We start from the raw sequence: 16,994 nt of genomic DNA, 5'->3' as shown, positions 1-16,994 counted from the left end.
TGCCACGACTTTGCTTTATCCTGTTTAGTGAGGTGTTCTCCCCAATATAATTTCTAAATAAATAGTCCCTTTATCAGTATCTGCGGATTATCTGCAATAAAAGAGTAAAATAAAACATAAAATGTATGTTCATTTTGAAATTACCCTCTCAAATTTATATGAGTTGCACAAAATATTTTGAACTACTATGGGACAGATAATGAATATTATCTGAGTAAATGCATGTTCACAGGTATGTGTATATAAACACATTCATATATTTATATGAAAATATGCACAGTTAACAGACTAGTTTGAAGAAACTGTCTATATCGTTATTATATGTATGTTATGCTACACATATAATTGTGTGGATATGACCACATATGCAATAAAATTGTGAAAAATTTTCAATTTACTTGTTTGTCTTAAAATAGTTATTTTTATTATCATATTTTATTTCTTTTTCAGAGAAAGCAGACAACAGGATGTACTGGAGAAATGGCTAATGAGCAGGAAGGGGCTGACAGTTGGGAAACATCCAGCAACTAACACAGACACACTCACCAGGAGCCAACTGAGATTAAGAAAAAAAGCTAAACAGATGATAAATATGCAGGAGAGTGTGTAAAAGAATACAAAGGTGCTCACCAGGAGAAGGACGGTTTTGGTGGCTCTGGACTCAGGGGAAGACCTGGAGGAGACCTTGGACCTGGGCATGTGTTGCATCCTCTGCTTGTGTCTGTGCAGGATGAAAACCATGTAGGCACTGGCCCAGACCATGAGCCCCACAAAGAGAAAATCAGGAACTGACAGGAAGGTTATGTACAATATGTCACTGGTTTTATCAAGATTATCAGCAGCACAGTATCCCAGATCTTTTAGGTTTGCTGTGTTGTTCTTGCTATATTTTGCTCTCACATACACAAGATTAAAACTACTGGCAAACATGTACAGGATCCAGCTCAGGAACACAGAAGACCCAATGTATTTGTGTGTTCTTCCTTTAAACTCTGCCCACCTGGAGTCCCTTGGGCTGATGGTGATGGCCTGGACGACACTCAGGAAGCTAGTGCTGCCTATGGACACACCTTTACCCACTCTGTGGAGGTAGAAAAGCCCTTTGCACCCAAAATCACTGAGGAAGTCTTTCCATCCAAACACAGCTATTATCTGGGGTACCCCTTTACAGGACAGACTTAAGATGTTGGCTATAGTCAAGTGCATCAGAATCCAGTCTGTGGACCTTAACCTGCACCCCCTGAAGTGAAACAACAGATAATGGTGGAGGAGATAGGAGTTGCCCAGAATTCCTACCACAGTCTGTGACAAGAAGATCACTCCTACAGCCAACTCACTGTCTGCCAAGGTGACAGGTCCTGCTGTCAGCCTGAGGGTCCTGCATGGGAAGATGATGCCAGAGGTTACATGTATTGTGTCATTCATAATGAGTCTCAGTATAAGTATTCAGCAGAGTTTTCTTTCCTTGGGAGGTTGCTGGGCTTATTCTGTGAATTTATCTTCATACATCATGTACAGGGCCTGGCTCTATGTACAAGATGACTTTACACCTTTTATGGCATGTGGGGAAGCCACTACCATAACTTATATTATAAAAATGAAAAAGCTTGGCCAGGCAGTGGTGGCTCATGCCTTTAATCCCAGCACTTGGGAGGCAGAGCCAGGCGGATCTCTGTGAGTTCGAGGCCAGCCTGGGCTACCAAGTGAGTTCCAGGAAAGGCGCAAAACTACACAGAAAAACCCTGCCTCGAAAAACCGAAAAAAAAAAATGAAAAAGCTTGAATAAGGGTTAGTGAGGCCAACTCTTTATAAATTCACACTCCAGTTAAGACTAAAATGGGGTTCTAAAACTGGCTGAGTGGCAACAGAGACAGTGAGAGAGAGAGAGAGAGAGAGAGAGAGAGAGAGAGAGAGAGAGAGAGAGAGAGAGAGAGAGATTTACTTTTTTGATGCAATAAAATTCCACATAGTTGTAAAGATTAATTTTGTTGATTAATTAAAATGTAAGTAAATATGGAGCTACCTCAGTTAATTTTTGTGCATTTCTGTAATTATAATGCAACAGTAGCCTATATCATGATGGGTTATTTGCAAATAGGCAACCATCTCTCAACAACAGAAGAGGCATACAAGTCCTCAAATGACTGATATTAGGAATAGTTTCAATGACCCTTTTCAAACAATTATGATAGTCATACATCATGTACTCAGTCTTGTGGGGGGAAAAGACCAATACATGAAAATTGTGCATAATATCAATAAAGTATTATTAATTTCAGATCAATTTTACACATTACTTACATTATTTTTCTTCTCTGACTACGCACAGTGACTCTGACAGTTTTTTCCTTTGGACCCTGCCTCTCAGATGGCAATCAGTTACATTCACTATTTTCTTACCCAGATGCTGATCTCAGCACTGTGGCCACATGTATCTGGTCAGCTGGATACAGCCAGCCAATTCCTGATATATAAGTCTTTGATTCTGTGACCTCATCTCCCCTCAGACTTGCAATTATCATTTCACCTTCAGTAGCAATGGGAAATGATCAGCTATGAACTTTTTTTTAGAACTTTCCCCCTAGTTGATAGTAAGCTGAGACAATCACAAGTTTCTGTACAACATGACTTAAGTGAATGTTGGAGGGATCAAAGATTCTCTTCCATGTCTTTGAACTTGGGATGGAGAGAGTATCTCATGGGGAAGGAAGTGGAAACACTTGGGTCTGACATGGAAAGGACTGACAGTATCTTTTTTGTCTCCTCGAATTCCTGGTTTTTCTCACTGAGAATTTTCCCAGACTCTAGAATTATATTTCTATACCACATCTTCATCAGTTACTCCAATATGTTTGTTACTAGAAGATTAAGAAATGTGACAAAGTACTTAGATGGGTGGGAATTTCCCACGGTTGCATGTTATTCATATTTTTACAGTATGGATTGTTTGATTTTGAAGCTCTTTAAAGACTCACAGGTACAGTCATCATCTACTTGACGATTTTTTTCTGGAAGAACCCAAACTATTACGATTATCTGCATACTAGTTACCAGTCCCAGAGTCCCAAGAGGCCTCCAGAGAAATTCCGCCTTTGATATTGCTCTTAGTTCCCCTCCATAACTGTATCATAATTCCCTACTGGTGCAGCCAGCTCATGATTTTAGCGCAGAAGATAGAGAAATCAGTCATGAACTGGCCAGGCTACTGACTCACTTACATACTGCTAGAATGTGCTAACCAGCTTGCCTGGGAAGAAAAGACTCCAATGTTCTATTTTCTAATGGACCCTGATACTACAATACTGACCTGCCTGACAAGATGTGCCACTGGGGCTATATTGACAGTACTTTTTATGGGGTAACCAAGTGCTCTTTTGATTGGGTTTTAGATCAGTCCATGGGAGAAAATTCATTCCTGGGACTGGGAACATTGTTCAAACCACAGGAAAGTAAACTCTTAGGACCCAATGAGAATACCCTGATAATTGTCTTGCTAATTGTCCATGTTGTCAAACTTCCTTAATTACTTAGGTTTATTTCAGAGTTTATGCTACTCCCAAACTTGTACAAGAGAAGCTTATTATAGTGGGTAGTAATAAATATAGAGAAGCATTATTGTTGAAAGTGCTAGAATGAGCAAATGAGAGTGTTCAGCTGTAGATGGAACTTATGTACTGACCATTAAACTAAAAAGTAAGGCAACTTTGCAGAAGAGTAGGTGGAAATATTGTAAAGACCAGTGAATAATAGCTTTAAATACTGTCTTTGGGTAGTGACATAGTTGTGGTGGTATTTTACTTGTACTGAAATGTGATTTTAATTGTATGTTAATAAATAAAGTTGACCAGGGGTCAGAGCTATTAGAGCCATAGCAAGTGCATGGCGGCGGTGGCATATGCCTTTAATCTCAATACCATAGAGGACCTGGAGGACTGTACATACAAGCAGTGATGAGGCAGTCACGTGTTTGGGTTTACAACCAATGAGAAGGCAAAACAGCTAGACTATATAAAGACATACACACAGGAAGTAGGTCCTTTTCGGAGAGCTCTCTTGGCTGAAGCAGGAAGGGTAAGTCTCTTAGCTTTGACCTCTTGGCTTTCTTCTCTGAATCAGCTCTGTGTTTCTTATTTAATAAGATGGTTGGTTACATCTACACATAGTTGTAGCACACACGAACTCACAGTAGCTACGGTTATATAGAAGACCTGAAAATAGTGAGTCAATTAAAATTGCAGCATGGCAGAGGTAAGGAGCTACTGATGATATCTCACCTCTGGCTGAGGAGCTACGAACAATTGTTGGATACTACAGAAGGAAGAGTCTGTTTTCTTTGAGAGTGTGGACACTGGTGGACTCTTTATCTCCCAGTGAATGGCCACATACTCATGCATATATTCATAGCACTAAGATAAAATGGCCAAATAATTAAGCAAATAGAATATTAAAAAAGACTAAAATGAAGTCTGCAGGAGGGTGTTATGGAAGGGGTCTTGGGATAATGTTTGATAGGGTAGTGAAATGTGGATATGATGAAGATGCATTGCATACATGTAAGAAATTTGCAACGGAGAAATTAAAATTAATATAAAAATAAGAAAGCCATAAATAATAAACTCTTTAAATGAAAAAAAGAGCTGGGTAGTGGTGGCACACACCTTTAATTCCCCAGCACTTGGGAGGCAGTGGCAGGTGGGTCTCTATGAGTTTGAGACTAACCTGGTCTACAGAGCGAGTTCGAGGACAGGCTCCAAAGCTACATAGAGAAACCCTATCTCAAAAAATAAAACAAAACAAACAAACAAAGATAAAAAGAAACCCAGTGAAAAATACACAATTACTATGATTCATCTAGATAAGCCCTATTTTGTTGTTTCTTTGTTTCCAGCTCCTACACTGTGATAATTACTTAAATGTGGGTCTGATCCATTAAGATCTGTTGCAGTATATCCAGCCTCACAAAGATTGTGTCCCTCCATGGAACTCTAAAAAGCCTTCAGTCTTGTACCAGGGACTTACTGAAATTACTTCCTTCTCAATTTGCTTGTGAACAAAGGCCTGCCCTGCATGGGAAGATTGGTATCACCTACTAGAATTCTAAGGACCAATCCTTTCCTCTCCTTTCCTTCATTTTCTCTCCGTCCTAGGAATTGTTTTGAGACACCATTGCTGGGAGATATGAACCAAGTTCTTCTTTCAGGCTGGGACCCGATGACAGACCACAGTCGATTGACAGACACATCTACTTGGTGGATGTCTGGTAATCAATGTTAATGGAGTAACTTATAAGAATACGAGTTAGGATTAGATATGAGAGAGAAAATGCTCTAACACATCAATATCAACAAAATCCATCCATGATGGCTCACAAAAGCTGTAAACCTCGGGTGCATTGAACAGCTTAAAGGCAGACGAACAGTTTTCAGAATGTTATTTCCAGGTTTTTATTTGGCCCAAGTCTTTTTCAGTAAGTATGGCTGTTCTTTGCTTCTCATGTTCAGTTTTGATGTCTGCTTGTCCAGGTTGCTTGACTATTCTGTCTCTTCCAAGCATCTAAGATGTCTGAGACTTATTAAGCAGCACCCCTTTTAAAAAAAATTCTGTCCTCAGTCCTTACCTCTTATTTATGCCTGAGGACAAGGGGCCCTGTCAATCTTGTGCCTTTCATTTACTTCCTGAATCCATTCAGTTGTTTACTTCCTGAGCTTAAGGAGCAATCCTACAGGGTGGATGGAATGTTTCATGTCCCCTTAGGGCATCGTGTTATTAAACTTGGCAGTACACACTCTATCATAAAATATCCTGTTGTTTCACCTGCTTTTAGCATCCTGTGATCAAACAAGCTTCCTCCAAAATGTAAGGTTTTAAATGTAAGGAAAATACTACACAATAGGTTTACTCCAATACTTTACATGTGATCAGCCCATCTCTCAAATACAGATATTTCTATTTCAGTCTTGATTTCCACAATCTCTGTCTCAAAGGCAATTGTTATTTATATCACTCAGCTTCTCTACTTGTAAGGCCCTCAGACAGATCTCATTAAAACTTCATGTCTCATGGATTCAGAAGACAGGCAGTAAGAGGCTTTGAATTTTTTCTTTTTTTTTTTTCAGAGCTGAGGACCAAACCCAGGGCCTTGCACTTGCTAGGCAAGCACTCTACCACTGAGCTAAATCCCCAACCCCTGAATTTTTTATTAATTACTTCCCTACCCACTTTTCATCCACTTGAACTCCATTCCCTTTTACTGGTTAGCATTTCTAGACAATTTGAAACAATACCTAATAACTGAGGAAGAGGGAAATTCAACTAAGAAAATAACTCCATCCAATTCCTGTTATATAAGCCCATATAGCATTCCCTATATTGTCCTTCAGTCACAGGTGGTGCTGTGAGACACAATTCTGGGTGAAATGTGGACAAATTTCTATTTACTCCAGATGGGAAACTGATGAGAAACAATAGTTAGAGAACACTAAAGCCCCACTTGCTGAACCAATGAGTTTTATTGACAAGAATATGTAAATAGAAGGTGTTACTTACAAAATTATGGAATAGGTGTTAGATACAGGAATAGAAATGACTCAAAGACAGATGCATTGACAATTTTAAAAATCTACACTGTAACATGAATCTTAAAAGGTCTTGTTAATAAAAACAAACCCAGGGCCAGGTATTGGGGTGAATACTGAAAGATCAGAGAGACAGAACACAAACCACAGCTGACCTCACCTCACCAACTCCTCAGTTGATCTCGTTTCCTCAAACTGGAACCCTCTGTATCCTCATCCGAAAGGATCTCAGCTGAACTGCTGCTCAAAAGCCTAAAAGCTTAATCTGGCTCTAGTTCCTGGTTTTCATGCTTTACATAACTTTATGCTTCCTGCCATCACTTCCTGAGATTAAAGGTGTGTGTCACCACGCCTGACTGTTTCCAGTGTGGCTTTCAACTCACAGAGATCTTGATGGATCACTGCCTCCAGAATGCTAGGATTAAAGGTGTGTGTGCCACCATTTTCTGGCCTCTATGTCTATCTAGTGGCTGTTCTGTTCTCTGACCCCAGATAAGTTTATTAGGGTGCACAATATATTGGGGGACACAATATCACCACATACACTGTGCAGAAACCCCTTGGATGCGGACACACATCTGAGATGTCCCAAGCTAGTTCACTGTTAGCAGTAAAATCTTGAGGGATGGGAAGGATGGGTTAAGTGTCTCTTCAAGGCCCTAAGAGGCCTTGTTAATAAAAGGTCTTGTTAATAAAAACAAACCCAGGGCCAGGAATTGGGGTGAATACTGGAGAGTTCTTCCATGAGGGAGACTTATAGGCCTGAACTCATGGAGCAGTCATGAGTCATCACAGCTTCTATGATGCAGTCATCATGCCCAAGGCTATCATAGAATACAGAGCTGAATTGGAAGACAATCTCAGAACATTCTGCATTTGTTTTGTTGTAAAAATAGTTTTCAAACAAGGTATTTTTATGTCTGGCTTATTGTTTAAATTCCTTTGTGTTCTAAGTTGGAATGGCTCAAAAATCATACTGGAAGCCAAGCTCCACGCACTCCACTTTCCAGTTTCCTGGGATTTCATAGAGTTTCAGTTCATTGTGATTTCATGCATGTTCATGAGCAGCCCTGATGGAGGACTCAGCATTTCCCTGTAGAAACATTAAATCTTTCATATGTTTGTGCTATGACCTTTGAAAATCACAAATGAAATCAAGAAAACGCCATCTTTATGTCAAAAACAGGCTTCAGTTTCAGGTTAATTCACTCTTTTATGTGTTGGAATGAAGACCCCAGTATGTTACACTGTCACCTAATTTGCCATTGGGGAGCATATATATATGTGTATATATATATATATATATATATATATATATATTACAATTTTTTATTAAAAATATTTTTTTCCTTTTACATACCAACTTGTTTCCTCTCCCTCCTCTTCTCCTACTCCCCCACCTACCCCCATGCTACTCCCTCCTCATAGAGAATAAGGCCTCCCTTGGGTAGTCATTGGGGAACTTTTTAAACTTATCTCTGTCCTATCTTCCTCTTTCACCCCTCATCATCCACTTAACTTCCATGCCCCCTTGCACTGCTTAATTTTTTGTTGATTTTAAACAGTCTCTGATCGTCTTGGAGGAGGCAACCTCAGTTATGAAAATTCCTCTATCAGATTACCTGTAGGCATTGTATATTGCACTTTTTGATTAATGAATGATGTGGGAGGGGTCAGCCCTCTGTGGGTATTGCCAAAGTATGGGCAGGGGAACTTGGGTTTTATAAGAAGGCAGGCTGAGCAAGCCACAGCCTGCAAACCACTAAGTTGTATTCCTCCACACGTTCTTTAGTTTCTGCCTCTAGGTTCCTAACTTGACATCCTGCCCACACTTTACTTTATAATGGCTTGTAAGATGTAAAGGAAGCCATGCCATTCCTTAACAGGTATTTTGGCTATGATGTTTATCACAGTAGTAGAAAGCAAACTAAGACACTCCTCCACTTCAGTGGCTTTATTTGCTTACAAAGTCAATTTTTTAAAGATTCATATGGTATTTGTTGTATGTTGGGTATATTTTTTTCTCCTACCTCCCCAGGACCCTTTCACGGACCCTCCCTTCATCATTATTGATAATTTTGCCTTTTAATTTTATATGACATAGGTCTGTATGAGTTCATCACTGATAATGCTCTTTGTCTTCCTCATCTTCCAGGACTTTTGCTTCCTCATGTCCACTAACCCATTCTGGATTTCCCTACCCAAGCTCAGGATTAGAATAGCATTCTGATTTCTTTTTATAAAAGTGTTATATTAATTGACCCTTTGCATCTAATTTATAAATTATTTTGTTCATTTTATTTTTTCTACTAGCCCTTTGAGCCCATTTTATATTCAGTGTTTAATGTACCAGGAAAAATTTTACTTTTTGAAATATTTCATACTACTTATAAAGTCAATCACTTATGCTGTGATATATTTGTAATATTGAGTAGACTCTTTTTTATTATATTTTCTTTTTTTTTAATTTTTAACACATCCAGACTGCAGTTTCCCTTCCCTCGACTCCTTCCAGCTTCCTCCATCCACTCCTCTTTCATTTGCATTTCCATATCCCAGGGATATCAGCCAAACACAGCATAACAACATAAAATAAGACTAGATACAAAGTCAGGCAATCGAGTAGGAGGAAAAGGGTCCCAAGAGCAGGCAAAAGAGTCAGAGATATCCCCATTGTCACTGTTAGGAGTCCCACAAAATTACCAAGCTAAAAATCTTAACATATTTGCAGAAAACCTAGAGAAGTCTAAAGCAAACTCTGTGATTGCTGCTTCAGTCTCTGTGAGCTCCTATAAACCCTGATTCATTGATTCTGTGGTCTGTGTTCTCCTGTGTCCTTGACCTCTCTGGCTCCATTAATTCTTCTTCACCCTCTTCCATGACATTCTCCAATCTCCAAGGGGAGGGACACAATGGAGATCTCCAATTTGGGCTCTCTCTACTTAATATTCACTATGTGTTTCTCCATTTTCTCTTTCTCTCTTCAGGTGCCAGCAGGGCTCCTCTGATGACAATTGGGCTAGGCACCAATCTATGAGTAGAGCTGAATATCATTAAGAATCATTTTACTGATTTTTATTTTTTAACCTAGTACTCTGGAGTACCCAGCCTCTGGTTCCTGTTCATCTAGGCAGTGTCTGTCATGGGATCCCTTTCATGGCATGAATCTCAAATTAGACCAGTCATTGGCTGGCCACTCCCAAAAGTTCTGTGCAACCATTGCCCCCAAAACATCTTGCAGACAGCATTTTTTACATTGAATATATGTTGAAGGATTTGTGGATGGGTTGGTGTCCCATTTGCACCACTGGAAGCCTTGTCAGGTTACTGAAGATGACCAGTTCAGGCTCTATATGCTCTATTACTAGGAGTCTTCCTAGCGTCACACTTGTAGATTCCTGGGAATTCTTACTGCACTGGGTTTCTGCATCCCCCCCCAAATGATCTCCAATTCTAGTTATCTCTCCCTGTACTCCATCCCTCCTCCCCTTCCTGATCCAGGCTGTTCCCATCCTGACCCATTCCAAGTCTACTCTATTTCCCCTTCTCAGAATGATTCTTGTATCCTCCATAAAGCCCTTCTTGGTACTTAGCCTTTCTGAGTCTGTGGATTATAGCATTATTATCATTTCATAGCTAATATCCACTTATAAGTGAAAATGTACCATGTTTGTAGTTCTGGGTCTGGGTTACCTCACTCAGGATAATATTTTTCTAGTTCCATCCATTTACCTGAAAATTTCATGCTGTTGTGTTTTTTTAGTAGCTGATTAATACTTCATTGTGTAAATGTACCACATTTTCTATATCCATTCTTCAGTTGAGGGACTGAAGTTTATTTCCAGTTTCTGTACATTGTGAATAATGCTACCATGGACACAGATGATCAAGTGATTTTTTTTAATTTAAGAAAATTTTTATTCATTTTACATACCAACCATAGATTCCCCTCCTATTCCTCCTCCCTCTCCCCCCAGGCTCTCCCTCAACCTACCCCTTATTCCATTCTCCAAAATGATAAGGCCTCCCATGGGAAGTCAGCAAAGCCTGGTACATTCAGTTGAGGCAGGACAAAGCTCCTCCCTCCTGCATCAAGGCTGAGCAAGGTATCCCACCATAAGTAATGAGCTCCAAAAAGCCAGCTCATGCACCAGGGATAGATCCTGATCTCACTGCCAGGGACCCCCTCAAACAGACCAAGTTACACAATTGTCTCCCACATGCAGAGGGTCTAATCTCGTCTCATGCAGGCTCCACAGCTGTTGGTTTAAAGTGCATGAGTTCTCATGAGCTTGGTTCAATTGTCTCTGTAGATTTCCCCATCATGATCTTGACCCCCTTGCTCATATAATCCCTATTCCTTCTCTTTGATCCATTTGTCTGCAAATTTCATGATGTCATTGTTTTTTACAGCTGAGTAATACGCCATTGAATAAATGTACTACATTTTCTTATCCAGTCTTTGGTTGAGGGGCATCTAGGTTGTTTCCAGCTTCTGGCTATTACAAATAATGCTGCTCTGAACATGGGTGGGCAAGTGTCCTTGAGGTATGATTAAACATGACTTGGGTATATGCCCAAGAGTAGTATCATTTGGACTTGAGGTAGATTGATTTCCAATTTTCTGAGATGTCACCACACTGATTTCCAAAGTGGTTGTACAGGTTTGCACTCTTACCAACAGTGGAGAAGCGTTCCCCTTGTTCCATATCCTCTCCAACATAAACTATCTTCAGTGTTTTTTATAATAGCCATTCTGACAGGTGTAAGATGGAACCTCAGAGTTATTTTGATTTGCATTTCCCTGAGGACTAAGGATATTGAGCAATTCCTTAAATGACTTTCAGGCATTTGAGATTCTTCTGTTGAGAATTCTCTGTTTAGCTCTGTAGTCTATTTTTAAATTGGATTGTTTGGTATTTTGATGTCTAGTTTCTTGAGTTCTTTATATATTATATATTTTATGATATATACATGCCCATCTGTCAGACGTGGGGTTGTTGAAGATATTTTTCCCATTCTGTAGGCTGTTGTTTTGTCTTATTTATTGTGTACTTTGCCTTAGAGAAGCTTCTCAGTTTCAGGAGGTCCCATTTATTAATTGTTGCTCTCAGTGTTTGTGCTACTAGTGTTATATTTAGGAAGTGGTCCCCTGTGCCAATCATTCAAGGCTATTTCCCACTTTTTCTTCTATCAAGTTCAGTGTAACTGGATTTATGTTGAGGTCTTTGATCCATTTGGACTTGAGTTTTGTGCATGGCTATAGATATGGATCTATTTGCAGTCTTCTACATGTAGACATCCAGTTATGCCAGCACCATTTGTTGAAGATGCTTTATTTTTTCCATTGTATGGTTTTGGCTTCATTGTTAAAAATCAGATGTTCATAGGTGTGCAGATTAATGTCCAGGTCTTCAATTTGATTCCATTGTCCACATGTCGGTTTTTATGCCAATACTAAGCTGTTTTTATTACCATAGCTCTATAATAGAGCTTGAAGTCATGGATGGTGATGCCTCCAGAAGTTGCTTTATTGTTCAGAATTGCTTTATCTATCCTGGGTTTTTTGTTTTTCCAAATGAAGTTGAGAATTGTTCTTTTGAGGTCTGTGAATAATTGTCTTGGGATTTTAATAGGGATTGCATTGAATTTGTAGATTGCTTTTGGTGATATTGCCATTTTTATTATGTTGGTCCTATCTATCTAAGAGCTTGGGGGAATCTTTCCATTTTCTGATATCTTCTTCAATTTCTTTCTTCAAAGACCTAATGTTCTTGTCATATAGGTCTTTTACTTGCTTGGTTAGAGTTACCCCCAAGGTATTTTATATTATTTGTGGCTATTGTAAAGGGTGATGTTCTTTGATTTCTTTCTTGGCTGGTTTATCATTTGTATGTAGGAGGGCTACTGATTTTTTTTAAGTTAATCTTGTATCCCACCACATTACTGAAGTTGTTTATCAGCTGTAGGAGTTCCCTGTTATTTTTTGGGTCACTTAATGTATACTATCATATCATCTGCAAATAGTGAAAGTTTGACTTCTTCCTTTCCAATTTATATCCCCTTTATCTCCTTTTGTTGTCTTATTGCTCTAGCTAGAACTTCAAGTACTATATTGAATAGATATGGGGAAAGTGGACAGCCTTGTCTTGTTCCTGATTTTAGTGGAATTACTTTGAGTTTCTTGCCATTTAATTTTATGTTGGCTGTCAGCTTGCTGTAAATTGCCTTTATTATGTTTAGGTATGTTCCTTGTATTCCTGATCTCTCCAAGTCCTTTATCATGAAGGGATGTTGGATTTTTGTCAAATGCTTTTTCAGCATCTAATGAGATGATCATGTGGTTTTTTTTCTTTCAGTTTGTTTATATGGTGGGTTACACTGACAGATTTTTATATGTTGAACCCTGCAGCGCTGGGATAAAATCTACTTGATCATTAGTGGATGACTTCTTTGATGTGTTTTTTGACCTGGCTTGCCAGTATTTTATTGAGTATTTTTGCATCAATATTCATGAATGAGATGGTTTTGTAATTCTCTTTCTTTGTTGCATCTTTGTGTGGTTTGGGCATCAGGCTAACTGTAGCCTCACAGAAAGAGTTTGGCAATGTTCCTTCTGTTTCTATTGTGTGGAACAATTTGAAGAGTATTGATATTAGCTCTTCTTTGAACTTCTGGTAGAATTCTGTATTGAAACCATCTTGCTGTGGGCTTTTTTGTTTGTTTGTTTGGAAGACTTTTGATGACCGCTTCTATTTCCTTAGGGTTTATTGGTCTATTTAAATATTTTATCTGGTCTTGATTTAATTGTGGTATGTGGTAACTATCCAGAACGTTGTCCATTTCTTTTAGGTTTTCCAGTTTTGTGGAGTACAGGTTTTTGAAGTACGATTTGATGATTCTCTGGATTTCTTCAATGTCTGTTGTTATGTCTCCCTTTTTGTTTCTGATTTTGTTAATTTGGATATTCTCTCTCTGCCCTTTGGTTAGTTTGGATAAGGGTTTGTCTATCTTGTTGATTTTCTTAAGGAACCAGCTCTTTGTCTTATTGATTCTTTGTGCTGTTCTGTTTCTATTCTATTGATTGAAGCCTTCAATTTGGTTATTTCCTGGCATCTATTCCTCCTGGATGAGTTTGCTTCTTTTTGTGCTAGAGCTTTCAGATATGCTGTTATATCACTAGTTGAGATTTCTCCAACTTCTTTATGTAGGCATTTAAAGCTATGAACTTTCCTCTTAGTACTGCTTTCTTAGTGTCCCATAAGTTTGAGGATGTTGTACATTCATTTTCATTGAATTCTAGGAAGTCTTTAATTTCTTCCTTTATTTCTTCCTTGACCCAATGGTGATTCAGTTGAGCATTATTCAGTTTCCATGAGCTGTAGGTTTTCTGTAATTTGTGCTGTTGTTGAATTTGAACTTTAAGCCATAGTGACCCAATACAATACAAGAGATTATTCCAATTTATTTATGTCTATTGAGATTTGCTATGTAACTGATTATGTGGTCAATTTTAGAGAAGGTTTCATGCTGAAAAGAAGGTACATTCTTTTGTGTTTGGGTGGAATGTTCTGTAGATGCCTATTATGTCCATTTGAGTCATTACATCTGTTAGTTCCCTTATTTATCTATTAAGTTTCTGTCTGGCAGACCTGTCCATTGGTGAGAGTGGGGTATTGAAGTTTCCCACTATTAGTCTGTGGAGTTTGATGTCCAATTTAAGCTTGAACAATGTTTCTTTTATATATGTGTGTGACCTTGTATTTGGAACATAAAAGTTCAGAATTGAGACTTCATCTTGATGGATCTTTCCTGTGATGAATATGTGATGTCCTTCTCTATCTCTTTTTATTCATTTTAGTTTGAAGTCTATTTTGATAGATATTAGAATAGCTACACCAGCTTGCTTCTTAAGTCCATTTGATTGGAAAATCTCTTCCCAACCCTTTATTCTGAAGTAGTTTCTGTCTTTGAAGTTGAGGTATGTTTCCTGAATGCAGCAGAAGGATGGATCCTATTTTTGTATTCATTCTGTTAGCCTGTGTCTTTGTAGGCAAATTGAGTCCATTGATATTAAGTGATATTAATGACCATTGATTGTTAATTTCTGTTACTTTTTGGTGGTTGTGTGTGTGTGTGTGTGTGTGTGTGTGTGTGTGTGTGTGTTTCCCTTCTTTGGGATTTGCTGGTGTGGAATTATCTATTGCCTGTGCTTTCCTGGGTGCATCTAACTTCCTTAGTTTGGAGTTTTCCATCTAGTGCTTTCTGTGGGGCTAGATTTGTGGATAGGTTTTTCATGAAATATTTGCTTACTTCTTTTATGGTGACTGAAAGTTTTGCTGGGTGTAGTAGTCTGGGCTGGCATCCATGCTCTCTTAGTGTCTGCACAACATCTCTCCAGGACCTTCTGGCTTTCAGAGTCTCCAATGAGATATCAGGTGTTAGGCTGATGGGTCTGCCTATATATGTTACTTGGCCTTTTTTTCTTTGCATCTCTTGATATTCTTTCTTTATTCTGTATGTTTAGTGGTTTGATTATTATGAGGTAAGGGGACTTTTTGGGGGGTCCAGTCTATTTTGTGTTCTGTAGGCTTCCTGTATCTTAATAAACATTTCCTTTATTAGGTTAAGAATGTTTTCTTCTTTAATTTTGTTCAATATATTTTCTGTGCCTTTGAGTTGATATTCTTTTCCTTGTCCTATCTCTAATATTCTTTGATTTGGTTTATTTATGGCGTGTCAGATTTCCTGGACTTTTTGTGTTATGGCTTTGTTGGCTGTAATGTTTACTTTGACCAACCAATCTATTTCCTGTATCATATCTTCAATGCCAGAGATTCTCTCTTCTATCTCTTGCATTCTGTTGGATATGCTTGCATCTGTAGTTCGTATTCATTCACTCAGATTTTTCATTTACAGCATTCCCTCAGTTTTTGTCTTCTTTATTGCCTCTACTTCAATTTTCAAGGCTTGAACTGTTTCCTTCACCTGTTTTATTGCTTTTTCTTGGCTTTCTTTAAGGAATTTATTGATATTTTCCAATTTTTTGTTTGTATTTTTCTTGATCTCTTTAATGGAGTTTTTCATTTTCTCTTTAAATTCCTCTATCATCTGCTTAAAGTTGATTTTAAGGTCCTTAACAGCTTCTGCTTCTTTTACATTGGGATGTTCAGGTTTTGCTATTGTATAACCACTAGTTTCTGGTGGTGCCATATTGCTATTTATGTTGTTGAGTGTATTCTTGCACTGGCATCTTCCTGTCTCTTCCTCCAATCCATGCAGGTGGTGTTTGTGTCTCAGGAAGCCATTCTTGGTCCAATCTTAGTCCAATCAGAGCTGGTAGAGTCTGTGTCTCAGGGAGCCACTGGGTATGGTGCTATTTTATTTGTATTAAAAAGTTATTTGTATGTTAATAAATAAAGTTGCCCGGGGGTCAGAGCTATTAGCAAGCCATAGGAAAGCAGGGCAGTGGTGGCGTATGCTTGTAATCCCAGCACTTGGTACGCAGAGCTGGGTAAGTCTCTGTGTGTTCAGGGATACAGCCATTATTGGATACACATGCCTTTAATCTCAATACCAATCATGGAAAACCTGGAGGCCTATACAGACAGGTCATGTGGTTGGGTTTACAACCAATGAGAAGGCAGAATAGGAACTCTATATAAAGACTTTAACACAGGGGTAGCTCTGGTTCGGAGAGTTAGGACCACTGCAGGAGGAAGGGTAAAGTTTTAGCTCTTAGCTCTGACCTCTTGGCTTTCTTCTTTGCATTGGTTCTGTGTTTCTTATTTAATAAGAAGGCTGGTTACATCCACATTTGGCACCCAACGTGACAAGAATCTATTAAAAACCACTTGGCTTGGCTTGGCGGCAGGTCCGGTTTCCGGCCTGGGTGGCCCGGCTCCCTAGCCCGGGCCCAGGCAGACTGACCCGCAGCTGGAGCTACTTGCAACTGCTACAAACAACTCAGGCCTGCCCTGCCAAATAGGGCCCCTGCCTGTAAAGCCAAGGCTTGACTCAGCTCAAGCGGCTACGCTTTCTCTCTCTCTCTCTCTCTCTCTCTCTCTCTCTCTCTCTCTCTCTCTGGATTCACACCTTGAACACCAGGTGGTTGTTTTGAAATTCCCTTGGATTCTACTGTTCTATGCAGACTTGGTAAGTCAATTAACATATCTATTTAAAAGAGAATTTTTTTCTACATTAAAAAAATGGGCTTTATGTGTACATTGGAATAAAATTGGGCTTTGTTTGAAATTTTAGGCACTCTGACAATGGAACAACTATATGAGAAGATTAATATTGATCGAATTATTCAGTTTATTACCTTTCTTATCCTCATTTTACTATTTAAAAAGATAGTCAATTTAAGTGCCAGGATAACAGTCTTAGAAAAACCTGTAAAAATGAATTATAGAGAAA

General features: G+C 38.8%; 1 protein-coding gene across 1 annotated transcript in view; it reads right to left on the bottom strand.

Annotated features, from left to right (window-relative positions):
- Nucleotides 1-435: 435 nt before the first annotated feature.
- The window catches only part of LOC128124336 (vomeronasal type-1 receptor 4-like), a 34,118-nt gene continuing 17,559 nt past the window's right edge, over nucleotides 436-16,994 (bottom strand). Inside the window, exon 2 of the mRNA XM_052760478.1 lies at nucleotides 436-7,668. Coding sequence (XP_052616438.1) covers nucleotides 436-1,425 — 990 coding nt within the window. The 5' untranslated portion in view covers nucleotides 1,426-7,668. The remainder of the gene's footprint in view (nucleotides 7,669-16,994) is intronic.

This window comes from Peromyscus californicus, unplaced genomic scaffold, assembly GCF_007827085.1.
Source record: "Peromyscus californicus insignis strain IS unplaced genomic scaffold, ASM782708v3 Scaffold_4__1_contigs__length_199733344, whole genome shotgun sequence".
NCBI lineage: Eukaryota > Metazoa > Chordata > Mammalia > Rodentia > Cricetidae > Peromyscus > Peromyscus californicus.
The sequence above is the reverse complement of the archived record's forward strand: the minus strand, read 5'-3'. Positions and strand labels throughout refer to the sequence as shown.